Source organism: Melozone crissalis, unplaced genomic scaffold (assembly GCF_028551555.1).
Source record: "Melozone crissalis strain CALT ecotype California unplaced genomic scaffold, PUWL_Pcris_2 ptg000198l_1, whole genome shotgun sequence".
NCBI lineage: Eukaryota > Metazoa > Chordata > Aves > Passeriformes > Passerellidae > Melozone > Melozone crissalis.
In genome coordinates this window covers 1,171,616-1,195,627 of record NW_026535962.1, presented here as the reverse complement: position 1 = coordinate 1,195,627, position 24,012 = coordinate 1,171,616, and the positions used below count along the sequence as shown (strand labels likewise).

At 47.6% G+C, this 24,012-nt stretch overlaps 1 protein-coding gene and 1 long non-coding RNA gene across 2 annotated transcripts in view; both read left to right on the top strand.

Moving 5' to 3' along the window:
- The window catches only part of LOC128949112 (complement receptor type 1-like), a 38,449-nt gene extending 19,596 nt beyond the window's left edge, over positions 1–18,853 (top strand). The window contains exons 32-43 of the mRNA XM_054293918.1: positions 208–443; positions 1,317–1,508; positions 1,724–1,820; positions 2,431–2,516; positions 2,902–3,108; positions 3,707–3,889; positions 4,388–4,576; positions 4,670–4,861; positions 5,019–5,210; positions 5,514–5,540; positions 6,184–6,250; positions 16,847–18,853. Of these exons, the coding sequence (XP_054149893.1) occupies positions 208–443; positions 1,317–1,508; positions 1,724–1,820; positions 2,431–2,516; positions 2,902–3,108; positions 3,707–3,889; positions 4,388–4,576; positions 4,670–4,861; positions 5,019–5,210; positions 5,514–5,540; positions 6,184–6,250; positions 16,847–16,991 (1,813 nt within the window). The 3' untranslated portion in view covers positions 16,992–18,853. The remainder of the gene's footprint in view (positions 1–207; positions 444–1,316; positions 1,509–1,723; positions 1,821–2,430; positions 2,517–2,901; positions 3,109–3,706; positions 3,890–4,387; positions 4,577–4,669; positions 4,862–5,018; positions 5,211–5,513; positions 5,541–6,183; positions 6,251–16,846) is intronic.
- Positions 18,854–19,108: 255 nt separating this feature from the next.
- LOC128949178 (uncharacterized) lies at positions 19,109–23,776 on the top strand. Its single transcript, XR_008484185.1, has 3 exons — positions 19,109–21,160; positions 22,115–22,380; positions 23,696–23,776. It is a non-coding gene; the product is annotated as an uncharacterized LOC128949178 (long non-coding RNA).
- Positions 23,777–24,012: the final 236 nt, after the last annotated feature.

Below are 24,012 nucleotides of genomic sequence, written 5' to 3'. Positions count from 1 at the left end.
CTTCCCCGAGCATGCGTAGAACCGAGCCGGGACTGCGTCATTAGCGTGGCAATTAACTCATGACAACACAGGGGCTGTGCCTGGAATCCGCCCTACCCTGCAGGCCTGTGTGTGACACCGGCACGGCGAGCTCGGTCCGGGGATCATCAGCGATCCCGGACCGAACAGCGGCCCGAGCCGTCCCCAGGGAGCCGCCCCGGCGTGAAGGGCCCCGGCGGCCGGGCCCGGCCATGGCGGCGCCGCGCTGAGGGCGGGCCGGGCGGGGCGGGCCGCGCATGCGCACCCGGCCCCGCGCTGCGTCTCCGGCGGCGCCGGGAGGGAGCGGAGCGGCCGCAGCCGCGGCCCCGCTGCGGGCATGGGGCGGCTCTCGGTGCTGCCGGCGCTGCTGCTGCTGCTGCTGCCCGTGCTGGTGCTGTGGCAGCTCAGCGGAGCCCGGGCTCAGGGTGAGACAGCGGCCGCTCGCTCTTTGCTGCCCCGAGCGGGCGGTGCCGGTGGGGAAGGGGCGCTCGGAGCGGCGGGCGCGGCGCGGAGCCCTCGGGGGGCCGCGGCTGGGAGGAGGGATCGGGAACGGGGTCGGGATCAGGATGGGGATCGGGATGGGGATCGGGATCGGGGTCAGGATCGGGTTTGGGATCGCGATGGTGCCCGTGCCCTCCTCCCGCTCCGGTCCCCGCGGTGCCGAGGGTGCCCTCAGGGCCTGCCGGGGGGCGAGGCTGGCAGGAAGGAAGGAAATCGCTCTAAGGACGGGTTTGGGCGAGGGTTTGGGCGGGTTTGAATCGAGGCAATTGTGACATTGTTCGGGTGCGGAGAGACCTCCAAGCGCATCCCGTTCCGCCGTGCCCTGGGCAGGGACACCTGCCGCTGAGCCTCCCTCCAGCCTGGCCTTGGAGCGGGTTCTAAACTCGGCTTTCTATCCCTTACACCCGCTTTCCTTTTCCCTAAGACGGGACAATGAGCTCTGTGAGTGGGGCTGGCTTGTTTGTTTTTCATGAAGCAAACGAAATGGGTGTACAGTGACTGAAGTCGTGTGTTTAACTACAAAATAAAGGCAAACAGACAAAAATCTGAGAATAGGGTCTGGAAGGAAGTGCATTGTCTGGGTAGAATGACTAAAGAACTTGAGGAAACAATGAGTAACCCTATACACGTATAGAGCTGGACGCTGCACGCAGTTAAAACCTAAATTAAAAAAATTGGGAACGACTTAAATATATCCTTAAGAACTCTTGAATGATTCTGTCTCCTGTGCTGGTACACTCGGTGTGTTTCTCTTCTTGTTGCTAAGGTGATGTGTTGTTGTTTCCCTCCTCTCCCAGGCTCGTGTCCCAGGCCGGAGCGGCAGCAGAATGCAGAGCTCGACGAGAGCTCCAGGGAACTCCAAGATTTTCCACCTGGAATCAAAATCTCCTTCACCTGCCGGCCAGGATACATTAGGGTCCCAGGGAAGTCACTGACCTGGACATGTGGTAGTAACTTGCAGTGGTCACAAAGAAGCGTTTCCTGTACAGGTAAGTTTTTGTACCCCTTTTTCCCTACTGATATTTACCAGTTTCAGTGGCTTTGCAAGTGGGAATTAGGGTTTTGCTATATTTTACATGAAGCTTGGAAAACGCTGGTGTGGGTAAGAACAATAAGTGCTAAAGATTTTGTCTTTGTATGTAACTACAAAAATGTAGAATTTTTTCTTTTCTTTTTCTTCCCCCCCCCCCACCCCTTCCCCCAGCAAGAAAATGTAAATACCCAGGACCCTTGGAAAATGGTTATTTTGATGCAAGAGATCTTACATTTGGTTCAAAATTGACATTTCGTTGTAATGAAGGGTAAGTGTTTTGGTGAAGTTAATGATTCTTTTTTTTTTTTTAATGTTTACACCACATTTGAAATAAACCCAAATTTTCTGTTCCAGTTCTGACCCGAAGTCTGATTTCTACCTGTAGCAAATGAAATTACAGTAAAATTTATTTTGATTCCATGGTTTAATTACTCTTTGCATCAACCCTAAGTTTTTTAGTGAGATTCTGCAGAACTGCAGTGTTACCTCTGGTGACTTCTTCTAATGCTCCTGTGGCAGAGGGGGTAGATATATATTCATCATCCTTCATTATTGAATAATTAAGTCAACAACACTAAGGAGGTTTTTTTTTATCTTTTCCTTGAGTATCAGTAATTTTAGGACTTTAATATTAGAGGATATTTCCAAAAATTGTAAGACTTCCACAGTTCCTTAGTGATTTCTCTTTTATTTTAGTTTTGTTTTCAAAGTGAGACTGTCAGCAAAATAAGCAAGATTCTGTTCTCATTACAACAAAACCTTGTTGTGTTATGTCCCTGTAATCACAGAACAGAATTATTGATAAGCACAATTTTTTGGTGCTTGTTGGGGAAATGAGAAATTTAAATTTCACTTCTTCAAAATTTTTACCTGTCTAGATACAGATTAATAGGTAAGGAAGAGATTTCCTGTGATATCAAGAATGGAGGTGTTGACTGGAGTGGAGCTCTGCCTTACTGTGAAAGTAAGTAAATTACTGCTGTGTTTGATTTTCTGTTCTGATGGGGTAGTTCACTTACAAACAGCTGTGCCACCAACTTTCCAGTATAAAAAATGATGGGAAAGCAGAGATGATTTTTTTCTTAACTACTTGGGTTATGCCTGATGATTGACCACTGAAAAATGTCAGTTTTGGTGGTAATTATCTCCTATTAAAATCATATTATCTCATATTATTATCTCATATTAAAATCAACCTCATGTTGAAGCTGAGGTTCTGTAGCTTCGAGTGACTGTGTCAGATTTTCAGTGGAATGACTGAAAAACCAAGGTTTGCTCTTTGAGGTGAACCAGGTAACCCAGCTAACCCAGCAAAACCAATCTGAGCAATTTTTGTGCTTTATTTCCAGTAATTCCTTGTGAGCCACCTCCCAAAATAGCCAACGGGGAGTACGAGGAGAGAGGCAGCTACGTGTACCAGAGCTCAGTGACCTACAGGTGCCTGGATGTCCCCAAGGGCAGTGATCCCTTCTCCCTCATTGGCTCAGACACCATTTACTGCGCATCTGATGCAAACTCAAATGGAGTTTGGAGTGGGCCACCTCCAGAATGTCGAGGTTTTTGAATTTTTTCTTTTTATTTTTTATTTTTTTACAGTGTCTGGCCCTTTCCTTGGAAGTGGGGTGGGGAGAATGGACTTTGCCTCTAGGAAAGAAGGAACAAATGCTGTGGTACAAAGTTTGGTACAGTTCCAGTGAGATAACATCAGCATGGTGGATATGGATGGATTATGAATAGAATATTGCTAAAATTTAAGTTAAAGCTTGAAAAACAGCTGTAATTTGAGTGTCTTGTTGGTAGAAGTGACAAGGCCAAAGTGAGGGAACTGGGAGACCACAAATCCTGCAGAAAAATTGCGTCAAGGGCAAGGATGTGGGGGCTGGATAGGACTTGTAAAAAGCTAAGGAAGAATCCTGTTCCTAAAAACAGCCACTGTGGAAGTGCAGGAATCAATGTTTCTACAAAGCTTCTCCAAAACAACTTGTGGAAATTGGCACGTAGGGAAAAGGATGTTGTGTTTGCCATACTTGTGTTAACAGATGTTTCCACACTTTGTTTTCATTGGTAACAAATGTTTGTGTTAACAAATGTGTCCAAGCTTTGTTTTCATTTATTAACACATGTTTGTGTTAACAAATGTTTTGCCTCTTTCAGTGGTCAAATGTGAAGACCCCAGAGTTGAAAATGGGAGAAAAATGTCTGGATTTGGACTTCCCTACAGATACAAGGACTCAGTTGTGTTTGAGTGTAATCAAGGCTATTTCATGGTTGGAGCACAGGTAATTACCTGTGAAGCAAATAACATCTGGGTTCCTCCACAACCAACCTGTGAGAAAAGTAAGACTTTCTGTAATATTCCCTTTTCTTTTGTTAGCTAAAATAGAGCATCCTGGTGTGGTAGTGATTTCATGGGTGAAGGCAGGAGAAAAGATGTGGAATACAGGGGAAAATGTTTGATACAGGGAATTAGGAGTATGCACAGTGAGCAAAGCTGTAGTATCCTTCTGGAGTAGTGGAAATCTTTGTGTGTGTGGTTTTTTATGCAGTTCTTCAGCTCCTACTTTCTAGAAATTATTTTAGAGCTCAGAGAAATAATGAACCAGTAAGGATTTCTGAGCTGCCATGTCATAGAATTGTATTACCCTAATGAATGTCTACAGTGATGTTTAAGTTTTCTAAGGGGAATATTTGTACTTAAAATTGGGGTAAAGCTAAACTTCGGACATGTGCTGAGCTGTTTTTCTTACATGAAGGCAACTTGTGTTTGTGGAATGAGTTACTGAGTTGTGAAATAAACTTTATTCTCACTGAACTTGTTTTAAATTCCTGTATTAGTTACTCCAGAGATGTGTCTTGCCCCGAAGATCCCCAATGGGGCCCTGGTTCCAGCCAAAGGTGCCTATGCAAAAGGAGAGGCTGTGCAGATCAGGTGCAATGCTGGCTGCTCCTTCCCTGATGGCTCTGCAGAGGTGACAGTGACCTGTCAAGAACAGAGTTCCTGGGGTGCTTTACAGCACTGTTCCTGTGAGTAAAATTGCTAAAATCAGGAGCAGAGTGACAGGTTTTAAATATCTGATCCAGTAATACTTTTTTTTTTTCCTCCCCTTTTCTTTCCAGGTGAGTCTGAAGGCTCTGGTTCCACACCAGTCATAAGTCATGGGAGAGTGATAGAAGGACAAAAACCTTCCTACTCTGTGGGGGATTTCATCACCATTGAATGTTACCCGGGGTACACCTTGCATGGGGAGGCTCGGATTCAGTACATTGGGAACAACCAGTGGGTGCCAGCTGTGCCAACCTGCCAGCTCAGTAAGTATGGGGGTCCTGATCCCAGACAAACCTGCCTGTGCAAAAGGAGCACTGTGCCTGCGAGTAAAATTGCTAAAATCGGGAGCAGACTGACAAGATTTTTATCTCTGATGTAGAAATACATTTATTACTATTTTTTCCCCCCTTTTCTTTCCAGGTGAGTCTGAAGGTTCTGGTTCCACACCAGTCATAAGTTATGGGAGGGTGATAGATGGAGAAAAACCTTCCTACTCTGTGGGGGATTTCATTACCTTTGAATGTTACCCGGGGTACACCTTGAATGGGGAGGCTCGGATTCAGTACATTGGGAACAACCAGTGGGTGCCAGCTGTGCCAACCTGCCAGCTCAGTAAGTATGGGCTGCAAAATCTCCACTAGGATGAAAACGCAGCTCAGAAAACAGTCCTTTTGTATTCAGGAGAAATGATTTAATGCAGCTTCCTGCTTTATTTTAATGGGAAAAATCGGGTTTGTTAAAATTAATTAAAATACTCATGTTCTAAGTTAAATATTATTATTTAAATTAGTCTGCCTCAAAGATTGTGTTGATAGAAGTACTTGACTTGAAATAGCTCTGTGAATATTTTTATAATAATATTTGAGCAAGAAGCATCTGTGTTCCTCTTGTGATACTGATTCCTTCTGTTTTTAGGTGGATATATTATAGCCATCATCTGTGGTAAGTATTTTCTAAAACCTTAAAAAATACAATACAAATTCTATTTTTTATGTGAAAGTCCATTTTTGATTCCAGTCACCTGGGACTACAATAGGGTGATTTTAGAGTTCTGGTTAAAGCTGCATGATTCAAAGAAAGATGGCTTAGCTCTTACAGTTTAATTTAGTGTGAAATGTGTATTTTGTCGTGTGGTGAGGTCACATTTCAAAGGCAGCTTGCAACAACGTGGCCACTTGGACAAATTTCAGAGCTTGGGTTTACTGGAGGTGTGAGTAAATAACTCTGCCAGTGAATGGAAGTGTTCAGTCCATCCTCTGTCCTTGCCTTTGTTACCCAGATTTGTATAAACTTGTAAAAAATGTTGGGGCCTTGTCATTCCTGTTTTAGTTTCTGAGCTGGTGGGGTTTTGCCATCTTGGTGGTCACTGGTTCTGAGCTGAACTATCTTGAAGAATCAAATATTTAATTAACATGGCTCATTCCATAAATCAGTTGGGTTGTGGGGTTTTTTTAGGGGGGTAGAGGTGGGATAGACCTGTAGATGAAAACAAGGCTATTTCTGCAAAAATTTTGTTGCTTTTTTGTGAGCTGGACGTGATCTTTATCACTCTAAGGTGCTTTTTTTTTTTCACTTCTTCCTAAAGTGATTGTGGTAGTTGTGGTGCTCCTGGCAGCCTTCTGGATCTACAAGAAATTCTTCTCACAGAATGGGTGAGTAAGCTTCCTTTTTATTAATCCTGCAAGTTTCCAAATGACTGAGCCAAAGCTATGCTGATGTTTAAGTTTCTTGAGCTTTGTGTGCCCTTTCTTTTTCAAATGTCTGATTTTTGTGTGAGCTCCTCCCAGCAGCTGATGGGAGCTAAAGCCTAACCATGAATTTGTCTTTGGTTTTGGATCTGCTGTTCAGCTAAGATGCTAATTAACACTTGCACTAATTTCAAGGAAGGAAAAGCCCTGTTCTCAAGCCTGTGTTTGGCAGTGTCCACTTGCCAAGGAAAGTATTTTGTCCATCTGCTTCAAACATATCAGTTTATCTCCTAAAGCCAGGGGGAGTCTTGCTTCTATGGGCTTGTGCTGCCAGAAGGTTTTCAGGTTTTTATTCTCCTTAGCCTCAATGTTGGTGTCCCTATGTTAAAGACTTGCAAAATCAAGTGTAAAATGCTAGATGTGTGCACAAGCAATCAGTGTTCTGTTTTTGATGAGACCTGTAGGGTGTTTTAAAGTTTATCTTCAAAACAACTGGGGTTTATGTGTGGTTTTTGATGGAGAGGCAGGAGATTTAAATTCCTCTTTGTGCATTGCTTTTCGCTGTGATGTCTGATTTTATCTTCTGGAAAAAAACTTTTTGTCAGGAAAATATTTTGTAAAATGCAAAACACTGACAGTCCAGAGCAGGTTAGGTGGATTAGGTGGGACACATGGAATGTCAGGATGAGCATCTCATCAGTGTTGTCTTTTTCCAGAATCTGTTGGGATTTATCTGGAGTACATGACACAAAGGAAGGGATGCTTTAAATGAAGCAAGCCAGAGGGAATATTCCTGTGGTTCATATTTGTAATGGAGTCCACACAGAGGACTTGGAGAGCCCTGGAGGTGGTTTATATCCAGTGAGGTTTTAGCCTTAAAATGAGCAGTGGAGTATCAATCCAAGGGCCAGAGTGTGCTCTGAGCAATTTGGTGCTTTTGAGCCACTGCTTTTATTCAGTACTTGGATATTCTGCAGCCTGGATGGGCCAGAGGAGAGCTCTGGCAGTTCAGGGCAGCACTTGCTGCCTTCACCCATGGAGAGACTTCTCAGGGCATAGAAAGCAGGAGGGATCTAAAGCAGCATCATCAAAAATTAAACTCTGTGACATTGCTGAGTATCTGACAGCATGAAAAGCCTTATTGTGCCTAATGCTTCCCTTCATCTTCCTCTCTGAACATCTGACTGCTAAAGCTCTTTCTTGTCTGAAAACCCTGATCTGATCTCCTTGTATGAAAGCCTCCATCTCCCTGTTTAGTGTTCTGAGTTCCTGATGCAGCTGAGCCTTTGTTGTCGTGCTTGCAGCCCTGATCCTTGCAGTTTGTAGCCTCCAAATGGCAGCAGATCTTTCCTTGGCCTCTGTTTCTTTGTGTGTGAAATGCCCTTGGATGGGACATTCAGTTAGACCTTTCTCCCTTTCTGCTGTTCAGCTCGTACACAGTTGATGAGAGTTGCAAGGAAATTTGTATTTTAAAAACTAATGTCCCAGCTGAGATGGAAGAAACTGCACAAATGAATTAATGAAAAGGTATACCTTTCCACTTCATTTGGACTTTTTGCAATGCAGCTTAAGTGTCTTTTTTTATTGTGGTTTGCTTGGAATTTCAGGAGTATGGAATCCATCTAGCTGGGAACCTTGGCTTCCTGTAGGAAAGAATCTCTTAACTTTTCATTTATTTTGGGAGAACAGGATATCATATAGAGAGAATTATCATTTAGCAGTGTCACTAAAAGCTTCCAATGATTTAAATCACATTTCTTGGTGTTGTGTTTGAAGAATGAGTAGCATATTGCCTACAATACTCAGAAGAATGTCTGCACCCATCCCAGTGGTGAGTTACTTTTCTTAGCTAATAGTTTAATTCCCTGTAATTAGAAGCTGGAACCACCTGTGGGCACTGAAACTCTAAAGGTAGTTGTGCATCCCTTCACAGAAAACCAGATCACATCTCACAATTACTGATTCATCTGCATTTTTGCTTTCTAGAAGAGGATTAATGAAGGGTCTAACAAGGAACTTTTGAAACCTTCCTATGAAAAGGTGATTTCTTTTTTGAATCCAGAGTTCTGTAGCTCTGAAAAGAATCAAAATGCAGTTGCTTTGAAGCTGATGTCCTCTCCTGTATTTTAACCTCACTCCAGTGAGATGCATGTGATGAATGTTGGGGTTCCTCCTGCACTTGTGTAGGGTCAAATGGGCTCTTCCAAAATCTGGCTCTTCCTGCCTTGTTTGAACTGAGCACTTTGCAGACAGGACAGCTCAGTTTGACTTTTCCTTGCCAGTATTTTGGCATTCCTATCTCAACAGAGCTGGAACTACAAATATTTTTTTTAAATCAGCATCTTCTTTTTCTGTTGCTTTTCTCCTTTGCACAGATTCTGAGGAGGTGATGGGTTCTCTTATTCCAGCTTAATGCAAAAGTCTTTTCATGTGCATAGTCTTGATTTTATTGACTTGTAAAGGACAGGTGAATTTTCAGTACTTTTGGTGAGTTTTTATATGAACATAAAGCTTGAAGTTTATTCCAAAATAATGTATAGATTAAGGAATATCATCTTCACTCTGAAGAAAGATGTTTCTAATTAAGATAGGATCTGTTTTCTGGGTTGATTTTTGGAGAGAAAAAATGAATCAGGAGATAGAATAGAATTCTTCATTCCAATCTTACCTTTACACATGATAAGAGAAATTACTGGTCTGGTGTGTCAAAACACTGGGAATTCTGGAGGTTTTCTTATGGAATAAGGAACTCCTTAGAGCCTTGGAGCAATAGCACTGAGGTTTGGCAAAACAGGAGTTGTTCAAGAACTTGGGACATATATAAGAATATCATTGTGAATTTTAATTCTTGTGTATTTAAGTATTGTAAAGTTGCTGTTAGTGGACTGCAGTATCAAAATCCACACTAACTAATATTTCATTTTTGGTTAGAAAATACACACTAAACAACACACTGTAATTAAAATGAACTCCAGGGTGCACCTGGTGGAGTTATGGGACTCCTGTAACTGTTCTGGTGTTAGTTTTTGGTAATATCAGTCATCACTGGGAATGATCCCTTTGGATCAAAGGCTCTGCTGCTCCCTGGGTCACTGCTGACAGTTCAGGAGCTGAATGAAGCTAAAATCTCCTCGGTCCAGCAGTTGGTAAAGAGAGGCTAAAGACTGACCCAGTTTGTGACTTCACCTGCAGCTTTAATGCCAAAACTAAGGATGTGCTTTCAGTGTAAATGTGAAACCTCTTGCAATGTAAAAACCTCTGATCTGCCTTGTTTTTTTGTTTGTAGGAAACGGGACAGCACCCCCAGTTCTGCCGAATATAAGATGTGTAAAGCATGACTGCCCTTGCTGGGGTGGGAGGGAGCGGGCAGGGGATGTCCCTGGCAGAGCTGGGCAAGGATTGATTCCCTTGCACTGAGGGGCTGCCCATGAGTCCCTTGTGCTGCTGAACTGCAGGAGGAGATGCTTGATAGGATAAGGAGTGTGTGTGCATCTAGCTAGCACAGATCCTGCTTTGCCCTCCCTGTCCTTCTGTGCCCGTCAGCTGGGGAAAGGCAGTACCTGTAGCATGCCAGGGTCTGTGGGAGTGCTGCAATGTCCCTGTCCCAGTGCCAGCTGCTGCTGCCTGCTGCCTTCAGTGCCACCTCTTGGCTTGCAGAAGATGTCCAATATTCTCCTGTGTCCTGTAGAGCTCTGCTCACTCAAACCTGGCTGTCCTTCTCATCCCTCTTTGCAGCAGAGGTGGTGTCAATGGTTCTGGTGTTTCCTTTGTTGCTCATTCCCTGGAGAGTCTGGTGCCATTGAAGGCAATGTCTTTTGGAAACTATCACAATTAAGATCTTATATACTCTACCTCTTTGTCTGCCAAAGTTGGTTGCTGTATATATAATGAATTGAATGTGCCTTGAAATCAGAGTTTTATAGCTTTTCCTTTGCTTTTGAGAAGGAAAAAAGCTAAATATATATATATTTCTGATTCTTTGCTTTAATCTCCCAAAGACTGCAGTGGATTTGTTGGGCCTGAAAACGGAAGGATTCTGTAGCAAAGGCATCCCCTGCCTGTTGACAGGAGATCCCTAATCAAAGGAACTGCTGAGAGCTCAGTGGTGGCTGTGTCCTGTCATGAGCACAGTGGAAGTTCCTTAGGGTGCTCAATTTTAGTGAGCCTTGATGTCAGGTCTGGAGATCTTCTGTTGCTTTCAGGGGTAGGAACAGGTGCTGTGTGATCCACCTTCCTTGCTTTTTTACTTGAAGTCACATATTTCACATTTCTAACCTCTGGCTGCAGACTGGGATGTTAAATCAAGCTCTGAAAAGCTGGATTTAGCATCAGATTCCTGTTTAGAAGCAGAAGCTTTTCCCTGTCACTCGCTTTTCATGTTAAAGGAAAACCAGGCCAGTTCAGTTGTGTGAGTGCTGGTAGATGTGGTGGTCTCTTGTTTGCTGCTTGGTGCTTGTTCAGCAAATGCTTTAGTCCAGATTCTCACTCCAGGAGCCCCCACCACTGTGTTTGCCATTAGTTTAGAGTCACTGCTACTTCTAATTCCTCAGCAAACCCCATATCTTAACTAGAACAGGTTTCAGCTCCATGAATCTCACTATCAGCATCCAGGCAGCTTCTGATTTTCACAGAAAACCCAAATAGCCTCACTTCAGATGCCTGAGGCAGCATTGGGAGTGCTCTGGCTTGTCTGTGGCTGCTTGGCACTGCTCTCCCTGTCATCAACAGATTGTTGGAGTGGCACAGAACTGTTTGGGGCTTGATAGGGCTTTTTGGGACAATCCCAGCAGTTGCATTGTCGGAGCTCATAATAGGCTGTGGCTGTTAGAAAGGGGCTTTGGCTCTGCAGAAGGATTTGCTGTTGGTGGCCTGGCTGATAGCTCAGCTTGAGAGTTGTTTGTAAACACTGGGATGTGTGACTGGGGCTGAGTGTGGTGCTGGTCAGGAGCTCAGCTTGCTTTGTGTGGCATCTGCAATGTGCTGAAATACACTGGAATGTTGTTAATTGGGAAGTGAAATCACTGTAAAAAGTGGCTGTGTTTTTGCTCTTCTTTCTGGATGTAAAGATTGGCCATGATTTGTAATATTCCAAATAAAAATGTTAAATTATTTAGCAGTAAGTGTTTGTCTTTCATTCATCATTGTGCTGAGCAGCTCTTCTCCCATTGTTATCCAGATGATTTTTCATGTCCCAAATATCAGGTGGAAACTGCTGAGATTGAAGTTTGCAGTTTGTACACAGAATTACTCAGTGGTAGTGTAGGGGATGGGGTTTGATTTGCTGAGCACCTTTTGGGGTTTCCTTTTAGAATTGCAGAGAATTTCCCAGAACCTCCAGAATTTTACAGTGTTGACTCCTGAAAAAATTGGTGAGAAGTTGATGGAGAAGAGGAAATTGGGGCTGTTCTGGTGGAACACTTGAGGCAGAGCCCAGAGGGTGTTCTGGCCCTTTTGTCCAGAGTGTGACAAATGCAATCCTTAGAGAATAGAGCTCTGGTGGGTTTAGGTGACCTGTGAAGGAGAGTGGATTTAGGAATTGTGTGAGGTTCACACTTGAAATGTACTGAACTGCTGTGGAGTCAGCTGCTGATAGAGTGAAGCCTTTCAGAGGGTGGAATAGAAAAAATAACTTCATATGCTGGATTTCATTGCAGTTTGTGGTTGAGATACTCAGAGTGAGTTGTGTGGAAATGATGCCAGGCTGCACAACTTCACACTGTGGAGTTTGGGATTGCAGTGAGCATTGAGGGGATAAGCAAAGTTCTGGGAATGGGATATTCTTTAATCTCCCTTCCAACCCAAACTGTTCTGGGATTCTGCTCTGTGCTTCTGTGAATCTGACTTAAACACTACAAATTAATTGGGTCTAATTGTCATGAGTCCTGTGCTGTTTTTCTAAAACTCAGTGCTGCATGAATTATTTCCTTTGGAGTCTGGAACTGATAATTAAAGGGAGGTGAACTCTGCTAAGGGAAAGCTGCATGGAATAAAAATGAGTTGTTGCCATCTACTGGTGACAGGGCATTGGGAGTAACAAAACAGGTCCAGAGTTGTGTGGTTTAGGGTTAAATAATGTGGAGCGACTGTGGTTGGTGGGTTTTCAGTGTCACAATTAAAATCAGTATAAATTAAGCCCTGCCCATAGCGGGGTTGGAGCTGGATGATTTTAAGGTCCCTTCCAAACCAAACCATTCTGATTCTCTGAGTCCAAATACTTCTGAGGGTGCTGAAAATGGAGCTGGGGCTGAAATGAAGAGACTTGCAGCACTTAGGTGTTGTCCAGCAGGGAACCAGGTGATCTCTCTACCTGAGACAGAGCCCAGGAGCATAGAGCACACAATTTTATTCAGAAGGAAAAAAATAAATCTGTGTAAAGAACAGGTTAAGGCAAACAAACAGCACATGGAGTACAAGTGGGCAGAAGGTTGGGTGGCTGTGTTGTCACACCCAGGCCCTGGCTTGCTTGAGTTGAAGAAGCTGAGTTAAGTTTGAAGAGATGCTTCTCTGTGTCTGGAAGCATCCCATCCTCACTTGAGGGGATGCTGACTGTCCTCATCCTGCAGGATGTTCAGCCTGTGGGGGAACTCCAGGTCAGAGAACAGCAGGCCAGTGGTGTTGGGGAGGCCAGGTGGTGCTCTGGATGGTGTTTGTTTGTGACTGGGGGGTGAGGGAAGGAACTTTCCCATTACTGTTGCTTTTCCCCCTACATCATAACCGATTTCAAATGGTGCTAGACAAAAACTGAGACTCTGAACACCAAGAGAAATCGGTCAGCCTGTGTAAGAGACGTTTTCCTGGCTCAGAGAAGGATCCTCTTGGAGATGACAGCTATGCATTCTTTAGAGATGACTACTCAGTGCTCTGATCAAACCTTCATCCACACAGGGATCAGCTTTTCCATGTCTGGGAACACGCTGGGCAGCAGGGAGGGCAAAACAAAGAGTTCAGCTTCATTCTGGGTTGGGATGCAGGGCTGGAGAAGTGAAATATTGCTGGGAGGGACCAGCAGCAAACTAGGAAATGATTCTGGAAAAAGGAGTGGGTTCTGTGTGTGCTGGAAAATGATTCTGGAAAAAGGAGTGGGTTCTGTGTGCTGAGAAGTGATTCTGGAAAAAGGAGTTGGTTCTGTGTGTGTGAAAAGTGATTCTGGAAAAAGGAGTGAGTTCTGTGTGTGTGAAAAGTGATTCTGGAAAAAGGAGTGGGTTCTGTGTGTGCTGTGGGGCATCTTCATGATGCCCATGGCAGGAGGTTGGAACAGGATGATTTTTAAGGTGCCTTCCAACCCAAGCCAGTCTGGGATTGCTGAAGGCACTTCTGTGTCTGACTGCTGAGGTCAAATAGTTGGGGGGAATTTCTGTGTTTGCAGAGCTATGAAATGAGAATCCTGTGGTGATGGAGCCCCCAGGCAGAGGGTGGAAATCCTTTTGCTCTGAGGCAGTAAATTCAAGGTTGATCCTAGTTTTGGGTATCAAACGTACTCTGCCTGTCAAGTACAAGAGCTAGCACATTGGTTTTCATGCAACTTGTGGATCACTTTACTCTGGACACCTTGAACTCATATGCATTGTTTATTGAGCAGAAGTACAGGAGCAGGAGGCTGTGCTGGTGTGGCCCTGGCTTGGGAGGGTGCATACAGTGGTTGGAGAAGTGTCTAGAAATCAGATGATGTTACAAAGTGGACGGCTGGCAAAAAAATCACCTTTGGAAAAGGGGCTGATTTGAGGAGCAGAGGATGTTGCTGAAGTGAGCAGGTGCTTGGTCTCCTCCCACGCTGTAATTCTTGCTCCTAGAACACTGATTTCAAATGGTGCTAGATACAAAGTGGGAAAATCTAAGCCACCATGTGAAACCAGCTTCCAGAGGAAGACACATCTTGGCTGCAGGCTGAGGGAGAAAATCCTTCATCTCCACCGTACCTAGAGAAAAATTCATTTATTTAATTTTATTAGACAGCAAGACAGTTACCTTGGGCTTAGCTACTTTATGGATACACTTTTTTGTGGCATCTTGTGGATGGTTGAGGCTGGTGTAGGAGAAATGAAATATGTGGTGAGGAAAACCCCCAGCCTGGCAGTGAGTGCTGTTTCCTGCCCTAGCCAGGTGGAATGCACTCAAGTTCTTCCCAGCAAGTGATGATCAAGGTTTTATTTCTTGCTAGTGCAGAGCACGATGCTGATGGGGTGAGTGTGGGAAGTTTGTGTGGTTCAGGAACACTTTTTCCGTTTCACTGCAGATGAAACCAGGCTGTAAACCTCATTCTGTCCAAGACAGAGAGTGTTCTGCCTTTGTGTCACTCACTGATCAGAGAGTACAGGACAGATCGGGTGCTTTTTGTGACAGGGAAAGGAAATGTGAGTGTCCTGATGGAAATTCCTCTATCAGCAGTCCCTGTGCTTTAAGTAAGCCAGGACTTGCAGATTTTGGTGAGACAACTTTTAAATTCTGCAGGCAGGATGAAAATAAATTGGATTGAAAGTACTTTGAGTGCGGGTCAGAGCAAAAAGGGAGCGTTCACAAATTGAACTGTAAATGGTTCAGTGGAAGTTGTCGAGGAAGGAGAGTGTGAAAATGAGTGGCTGATGGTTCCTGGAACTGAGCACTTAACCTGCAGTGTCCACAGCTCAGAGCAGAGGGAATAGAGGGGGTGTTGAGAAGCCTCTGAACTGCTCCACACATGCATAATTCAGGAGCTATCAACCCTGGGATAAGTGTCTGACCTGTGCTGGAGTAGAGGCCAATGTGAAATGGAACAAAGCACAACTGGAGGCAGCAGTTTCACTTATTGATGCCCTGGGCTTTTGGCAGCTCTGTGTATTCCTGTTGTAACCACATCCAAAAATCTGCTCTGGTGCCTCCATCCTAATGCACACTCCCAGGCAGCAGAGGGGAAGCTCAGAGAAAGGAGCTTGTCCTTCCAAGAAAGAGGGGTGGAGGAAGGGGAAATGACTGGACTAGATTCCTTGTCTGGGTATTTGCTGTCGTTTCTAAATCCATTATCTGGGGCAACAGGGTGAAAGACGAGTGGAAAGCAGGTTCCCTCCCCAGTGCCTGCCGTGTGGCACAGTTATTTAGGAGGCACCCTCTATTATCAGGTGAGATTTACTCCTGAAAAGCTGCACCAGGAGTGCAGAGTCACAGAATCGCAGCAGCATCTCTGAGAAACAGGCTCACAGTGAGGTTTGCTTTGGTTTTTCCTTGCCTCGGTAGTAAGCATTACAAGGAAATCTTCATTAGGGTTTTGAAAAATACTTGGAGGAAATGTCACTTAATTTTGTGCTGCTGAAAGTGGGAACTTGTGTCAAAGTATGAGACTTAGAAGGACTGAACACCTCTGCACATCTTCCCCTCTCCAAAGGAGACCAGCCTTTCCAGAAATATCATGCAGCAGATGCAGACCAATGGCTCATTTATTATTTATAGTTTTGATAAAACCAGGTTTCACTTCAGCATAATTAAGATGCTGCTGCCTCTCCTCCAGGCTACCTGAAGTTTGTCCTGTTGCCTTCACAAGCTCCCCAGAAGGTGTCAGCCCTTCTTGGCAAGGTGCAGGTGCACATTTGGGAAGGGATCTGTCTGTGCTCTCCTTTCCAAGGCTCCCAGTGTGTCTGGGCAGGAGAAAGGAGCAGTTCAGGATGCTGTGATCCACAGCTCTCTGCTGGCAATGTGCACATGGGCAGGAGAACAGCAGCACAGCATGGTTTGGTTGGAAGGGACCTTAAAGCTCACCTGCCCAGGCAGGGACACCTCCCACTGTCCCAGGCTGCTCCAGCCTGGCCTTGGACACTCCCAGAGGTGGGGCAGGCTCAGATTCTCTGGCAATTCCATCCCAGCCCTTCCTGCCCTCACAGGGAAGGAAATGAAGCAGTGCTGGTCTCAGACATCTGCTGTGTGGAGAGCAGCAAATACTGTCACCTGTGCTTGGCTTTGTCATAGGATTGGACTTTGCAGTAAATAATAGCAGGGAAAGTACAATATCATTCTGTGGTTTCCCTCCTTTTCAGGTGTTTTAGTGGCAGTGCTGTAGCTTCTTTCAGAGGAACAACTCAAAGCCTTTCATGGACTTCACACTGCTTTGTACATTCCATAGGAAACAAAGACAAAAAGGGAATCCCTGCCTTCCCTGTGAAAGGGAACTTCCTCTCTATCCTGAGACCTTCAGTCTGCAGGAACAAGGCAAGCCTGGATGTCACAGACCTGATTTTTCACAACTTGCACCTTCTATAGAAAGGCAGTTCTGGGGTTTTTACAGAAAGCAAAACAGATCTCAGTGTGCATCATACGTTTTCTCCTCCATTTTCACATAATGGGGTGAAACTCGTGGCTCATCAGGCTCTGGTCTCCCCTGGAGAAAATAATCCCTGTTTTACATGCTGAGAATCTGAGCTTGATGCATCATGCTGCCAGTGAAGGAATGAATCAGCCCAGGGCCAGGTGCAGGACAAGGGGTGTGACAGGACGAGTGCTGACCTGTAAGGGGAATGGAAATGAGTGAACTTCTAAGGTTTCAAAAAAAGCCTCCTCAGCGTGGGGAGCCTGTAACTGCATCTCTTTGTTGTGCAGGTCTGGTGCTGCGTGGGTCAGCTGCGGACAAATGTGCTCTGACTCGCACTGGGAGCCAGTCCTCGGTGTGGAGCACTTGGTGTGGCAGAGCACGGCCTGGGTTGAGTGCAGGCAGATCAGGAGCTGCCCTGCTCAGGAAAAGTGATATTTGTGCCCAGGAGATGGCTCTGGAGAGGCCACTGCTGGTATGGGCAGCAAGAACAGGTACTTCCTTCACGAGTTTAAAGCATAAGGGAGATATTTCTTTCCTTTATTAGACCACAATAAAAGCTCCACATTACAATCCTGAATTGAAGGTAGCCTATTCCTTCAGTCCTACTCTTGCAGCCTTACAAATGGAGTTAAAAGCCAGATACTCTGTGTCTGAAACCCCCCAAAACCCCAAGGCAGGCTGAACCCTGGGACAGGATGGGGGTAAAAGCCTGTGCAGCTTTGTGTCCCTTTTAACCGAGCAGTGGGACAGTCAGGCCTGCTTGGTTTGAGTCACTGATTTCAATTCCTGCTAAGGGGAATCTGTCAGAGCACTCTGCAGTGTCTGTTTTAGCATGGTGACCATTAGAGGTGTGCTTAGATATTAGTGCTGTAGCTCCCCATCTGGTGATCCCCCTGCTCATCTGAAATTGCTTTGACTTGCCTGGAGTCATCCAGTTCTCCTCCAGCTTTGCTCTCAGGAGAGTTCCTGGGCAAATCCTGAGCCTGTTGGGAGGGCACAGGAACTGCTGAACCCCTGGATCCTGTGGAGAATTCCAGAATTCACAGGGAACAGTGAGGTGAAACTGGGCAAACTCGAGGAGAGCACTGCACTTGCATGGCTGAGGTCAGGGAAGGGCAGTAGGAAAGAAAACTCACCAAATTTAGCCCTACACAGCCTGAGTGAGCGGCACATTGCAAAACTGGCTCCACTCAAACAAATGATCCACCTAAGCAGCTGCAACCAGAAAGGCCATTTTCTATTCCTAACTCCTGTACCTAAGCATCAGTTTGGAATGTAAAGTACTGATTGCAGGGCTTGAAAGCTCTCACAGGGAGATGATTGTTGTGATTTGTACAGTCAGTTCAGGAACACGGTGTTCCCCCAACACCACCGCTCCAGCTCCTCCAGGTAATGGCAAGAGAAGCCATATTTTTCTTTTGTGTCATTCTAGAGACAAAAGAATGTCCTGTGCCAGGGAGGAGCATAAGGAAACAAGCCCAGCCAGCTGTTCACTGAAGTATAACCTGCCTTTAACCCAGAGAGCTGAAAACAAGCCTTTAGTTTAACACTGCCTGCAGTACAAGGACCTGGCAAAACAGCTGGAGAGAAGCACTGACCAAACACTCCTGGCTGACTCCCCCAGGCACATGAGAATCCTGTTATCAGGGTTTCCATCATTCCATCCCTGAAATGTCTCTGTGTGTCCAGGAGCCACTGTCAGTGCTTAAGAAGCATTTGGGCTGGAGATCCAAGTGCAAAGCCAGTGGCTGCTGTTGGGCTCCTGAGCGCCGTGAGTGTTTGTGGGGGGAGCTGCAGAGATGAGGCTCACTCAGAAATAGCTCTTCCTTGGAAAGCTGGAGGGCTGAATCACAGTGTGTTGGCTCAGTTTTTAGCAGACGAGCCATCACATCTGCCTCCCTGTAGGCGAGGAGCCGTCACTGGCAGCGGGATTGGCAGCCAGGTTCTGTCCCTTTGGAAACCAGGCAGTGATGATGAGGAAGGCGAAGGCTCATCGTGGGCAGGGTCAGGAGGTGGGCTGGCAGCTCTGGGAGCAGGAGAGTTCTGCTCCCCTGTCCCTCTCTGTGCACAGAATGTGTCCCCAGGTTGAACTTTGGGCACTAAATAAGTTCTTTTGCTCACAGGCATTAACCACTGCTCTGCTGCTGGGAGGCTGAGACAGCCCTGAGCATATCCATGGTTGGTGTTGTCCTGAGACAGCTGAAAATAGGAGTGAGATGAGCAAATAGAAACACCAGGGAAAAATGGGGAAACCTGGGAGGGGACAAGACAGCTCCTGAGCTAGGTACTTGAAACTGAAAGCACCTGAGGGTTTCAGTGCCCTGCAGAGCCCACCTGATTGCCACAGAAATGCAAATGCACACAGAGTTTTTCTTCCTAGAGCAGAGTGTCAGCCCTTAAATACATGTCACTCCTGGTTCCCAGCAGTCCAGAGGAAGTCTTGGGGGAAAAGGGGATGAGGGAACTAGGGGAAAGTTTTTGGAGCTAGCAAACAAACAAAGATATGGATTTTAAAATCTTTCAGAGACACGGGCTTTTTTTGGGAGCTACAGTTTTGGGCTCAGTGCCCCCACTGCTGCAGTAATGTTAATTCTCAAGCCTCCCCTCCGGGTTCAGGCATGGGCACAGTTGCAAGAGAAGTAGATTGGGAGTTCCTGAACCAACTGGTTGCTGACCATGAGTCAGGGGAATGACCTTGCAGCAGGCAGCTCACGGTGCCGCTCTCGGAGCCGTGCCAGGATAAACGGCACTGGCATCTCTGAGTGCTGGTGGAACCATTTTGTGACATTCCAGCTTGGCCTTGTCTCCTGCTGCCTTTGCACCGAAATTGTTTGGGTGGGTGGGAATGGGATAGAGTATTCCCTTTTTTCCTCACAGCCTGGGCTTGGGACTGTCTAAATACAGAGATAAAGGGGATATGGACAACTCTTATCTCCTGCCTACATCCTTGTCCATTAACATCAGCATTACAGATATTTAACCAAATTAAATCTTACTCTCCCCCCACAGCCATACCCATATTAAACTGTAAGAAAACACCATGACAAAGTTTAAAAAATCCTACGCAGCAGCACTGAATTTTCTGGATAGGTCTGGGAGAGATTTGTCAGAGGAGAGAGGGTAGAACACTTGGCATTTAGACGTTTTAATGACTGTTCCCAAATAAGAAAAGAAAAACATTTGCTTGTAGACTCTAAGCTTCTCACAGCATCAGAAAGCTCCTGACACAGAGCCCAGTGCTGTATTTGTATAACATGGAAATGAACAGCAGCAGCAGCAGAGCTGCAGGCTCCGAGCCTGCTCTGCAAGCAGCAAAATGGCCAGGGTGCTGGGGCTCATCTGAATTCCTTCACCATTTGGGGGGTCACTAGGTGGACCTGATACCCCTGACCCTTCAGGTGTAGTTTCAACTCTAGCATCAGTATGAAATGAATATTTCTAATCATATTCAAGCTTGTGCCCCCATCAGCTCCACTCCCTAAAGCACCGACAGGAACCAACAGCAAAATTCGTCTGCGTCACAGATGTAACATGACCATCGGCAAAACAAGAGCAGGGGAGATCATGGCTGTCTCGTCCCTCACAGAGCCTTCCTTCACTAGCACACAAGAAGAGGTAATGCTTTTAAATTTATACCATGGGCATGTGAAATCCTGCCCTTCCTTCCCCGAATCCCGCGGTCCCCGAGCGGTCAGAACGCCCGAGAAAACTGCGTGTGTTTTGTCGGCGTGGTACCGAACGCTGCGTCACGATGCTGCACCAAGGCCGAGGCAGAGCAAACCCCACTCCCCAGAGCAGGGAAGCCCAGATACAGGAACATGAATCAGCTCATGCAGTGTCACACACACAAGTGTCAGAGGGAGGGAGAAATCACAGCTTTCCCCAGTCCTTTTGCGGCACTGTGCGGAAAATGATCGCGCAACGGTTACCCAGGTACAGCTCACGGTGACAGTGCCACCCCTGTGCACATAATCACTGCTGTCCTACAGAAATATGCCATGTCCCCTTCTTAGCCTTGTTTCCTGCCAGTCCCACAGATTTACCTGCTGACAGTAACCTCAATTCCTGAGTAATGAGATTTACAGCTGGAGTTTAACATTGAAATAACTCCTCTTATATCCGTCTCTTTACCCTCCCTGCGTTTAGGCACAGTTAAACCATCGCTGTGGCCAAAACATGATGGCGAAAAGAATTAAACCAAATACATCCTTGTGCTGAAGACACTCAGCAGCCAGTGGCACCTCCTTGAAAGCCATGAAACAACAGCACCAGCTTTACAAAGTCAGGGCTTCTCCACCCCAAAACCATGATTGGGAAAACCACAAAGAGCTGTCCATGCAACCAACACTCGAGAAAACACTCAACCCCACCTATCATCCACACAACCCAGTATCATGCCTTAGTCCAGCTCCTGGCTGTACAGAACACCTCTGCAGCTGCCCGGGACTGTTCTCCTGTGTGTGTGTGTATTTCTGCCTGTCTGTCTGTCTGCAGGGACCACCGTTGTCGCTGCTGTTCCTGTTGTTCCCCTGCTCTGCAGATCTGGCGCTGCGGGAGGCAAGGATGCTCCGAGGGAGCCAGCTACAGCCAGCGAAGGCTCAGTGAGTCAGGAGGGGTTGTGATGACTGCAGTAAGAGGCTGAAATTCCCTATGGAATCTGGCAGGAAAGGAGGGGAAGGAGGAAAGATGGAGATGGGAAAGAGGGAAAGAAAGTGGGGAGTGGCACGTACAGTCTGTCGGTTCTTCCCTCCCCGTCCCTGCGCCGCACTGCCGTTGGAAATGGCGGCCCTGCGCAAAGGACGGCGTCGCGAAAAATCCGCAGCGCCTGCGGCCTGCACGCCCAAACCTCCAAAATTCCATCCAGGGTGTAAATCCAGCCCTGCCCTCTCTCCCTGTCTCCCAGAGCACCCTGCAGAGGCCAGGCTGCAGCCCAGGCGATGGGGACGGCTGCCATGCAGTGCTGAGCCCAGCGGTTGTTGCTAAACAACCAACCCTGGCGCTGGAGATGTCAGCCAGTGAGTAACAGAGATTAAACACTCCTGCTAGCACATCCTGAAACTTGGGTAAGCCTAGAATGATGAAAGGCTATGGAATAATGGCCCCTGTTGTATGAGAAAGCGAAGTTACCACTCCACTGCATAATCGGGAGACTTCCTCGGCCAGAAGGACCAAGCTCAAGGCTGGCTGTGTCCTCAGCACTTCCAGGCAGAGCTGCCATCTTCATTGCTGGGCGCTTTAAGAAGAGAGGTGAAAAAATAGTATAGTAAACGGTTAAGAGGGAAAAGTGTTCTCCCCTTCACTTCCTTATCCTCTCTCTGGAGCTGCTCTCTGCCTTCAGTCTCCCATTCATCCTTAACCAGTTCCCAGTCCTTCCGTCCTCGCTTTCTAATGCTGTTACTCCTTTGCAAACCTTTACAGACCCATCACTGAGGGCAGTCTCCATCTCTCTGTGATGTTACCGAGCCTGTGGCACACTCACACTTGTGCAAACAAAAGCTGAGTTTCGGTAAGAGTAATTTTCATTTTTTTCACTATTCCCACGACATAATTTCCAGGTGCAGTCCCTGCCCCAAGCAGTTCACAGCGCTGCCAACACTCCAGCACCTCACAAGGGAGAAGAAACCAAGGAGAAAAGCCCTGAACCCCAGTACTTTCCCCTGCACCGTGGGCTGCAGCTCTGACACGTCATCATCACGACTGGACGGCGAAACGAGATCTCCTGGGAGCACCCATGGGTGAAGGACTGCACCCAGCCCAGCCAGCAGTGACCAGCTCCTGTCCTGCCTGCTGCCCGAGGGACGCCTGGCATCCGGGACCCGAGGTGAGCATGGAGCGAGAGCGGGCAGGGAGTGGGCAGGGGGCAGGAGTGGGAAGGGAGATGGGAGCAGGCAGGGAATGGGCAGCAATTGGGCAGGGAACAGCCATGGAGCATGCCAAGGAATGGGCAGGGAGCAGGGGGAACAGACAGCGAACAACACGAGCAGGCAGGGAATAGGACAGGGGCAGCTGCTGGTACTCGGAGTGCTGGGATCAGTGTGCAGGTTGCAGAGGCAGCCCAGCGCTGACATGGCCGCTCTGCTGATGCCCACGGGCAGGGAGCAGGGAGCAGGCAGGGAATAGGGAGCCGGGCATTAGGCAGTGGGCAGAGGGCAGGAGCCCAGTGCTCTCAGCGCTGCTCCTCTGACATGAGCAGGCAGTGAGCAGGCAGGGAATCGGGAGTGGGCAGTGGGCAGACGACAGCCCTGGTTGCATGCCACTCTGCTGACACCCGCGGGCAGGGAATAGAAGCTGGCAGAGGGCAGAGGCAGCCCCGCTTGCTTGCCCGCTCTGCTGACAGCAGCGAGCAGGGAATAGGGAGCAGGCAGGGAATAGGGAGTGGGCAGTGCGTAGCGGGCAGTGAGAGCGGGCAGCCTCAGAGGGCACAGGTAGCCCTGCTTCACAGCCGCTCCACTGAACACCAGTGGGCAGGGAATAGAGAGCAGGGCAGGGAGCAGGCAAGGAATAGAAGCAGGGAGCAGGCAGTGGGCAGCAGGCAGTGTCAGAGGGCACAGGCAGCCCCACTCCAATGCTGCTCTGCTGACACCCGCGGGCAGGGAATAGAGAGCAGGGCAGTGAGCAGGCAGGGATTAGTGAGTGGGCGGTGGGCAGTGAGCAGTGTCAGTGAGCACAGGGCAGAGGCAGCCCCGCTCGCTGCCTGCTCCGCTGACACCCGCGGGCGGGGAATAGGGAGCAGGCAGGGAATAGAAGCAGGGAACAGAAGCAGGGAGCGGGCAGCGGGCAGTGTCAGCAGCGGGCAGTGTCAGCAGCGGGCAGTGTCAGAGGGCACGGCGGCCCCGCTCCGTGCCCGCTCCGCTGACACCCGCGCACGGCCAATGGGCTCGGGCGCTCCACCTGCCATCCCCGGCGCGCCCAATGGCGGCGCGGCCCCGGCGCTGCGCCCTCCCCGGCCAATGGGAGCCGGCGCTGGCTCTCGTTAATGATGCAGCAGTCCAGGGAAGACTATCACATGTGAGCTGGCCGCCTGCCAGCATGGAGACACCGAGAGAGCAAGGTAAACAACTTTCCAACGCCAAAATGATGACATTTAATCCCTAAATGCTGGCTTCCCGGCTCGGCTCATCTTTAACCCCTTTCAGCTGGTGTGGAAGCGTCTGGAAGGCACCCGTCTACCTGTCCCCAGTGCTTTTAAAAACTGGACGACGTGCCCTGCAATGATCACTGCGTCACCGTTTGCCACTTTGCGAACTACGCAGTGACAAACCTCCGAGCTCCGAATCGCAGGGCGCCTGTTAACCCCTGCACCAGCCCCGTGCCGACATGCCAGCCTCCAGGGACACGGGGGGGGATAGAAAGCCCAGCCAAACCGGGAAAACAGCAGTCTTTGCAAAGTTGTCATCTCTCCCCCACGACTACTACCCTCCTCTGCAGTACAGCAATGCCGGCAGGAGTGACA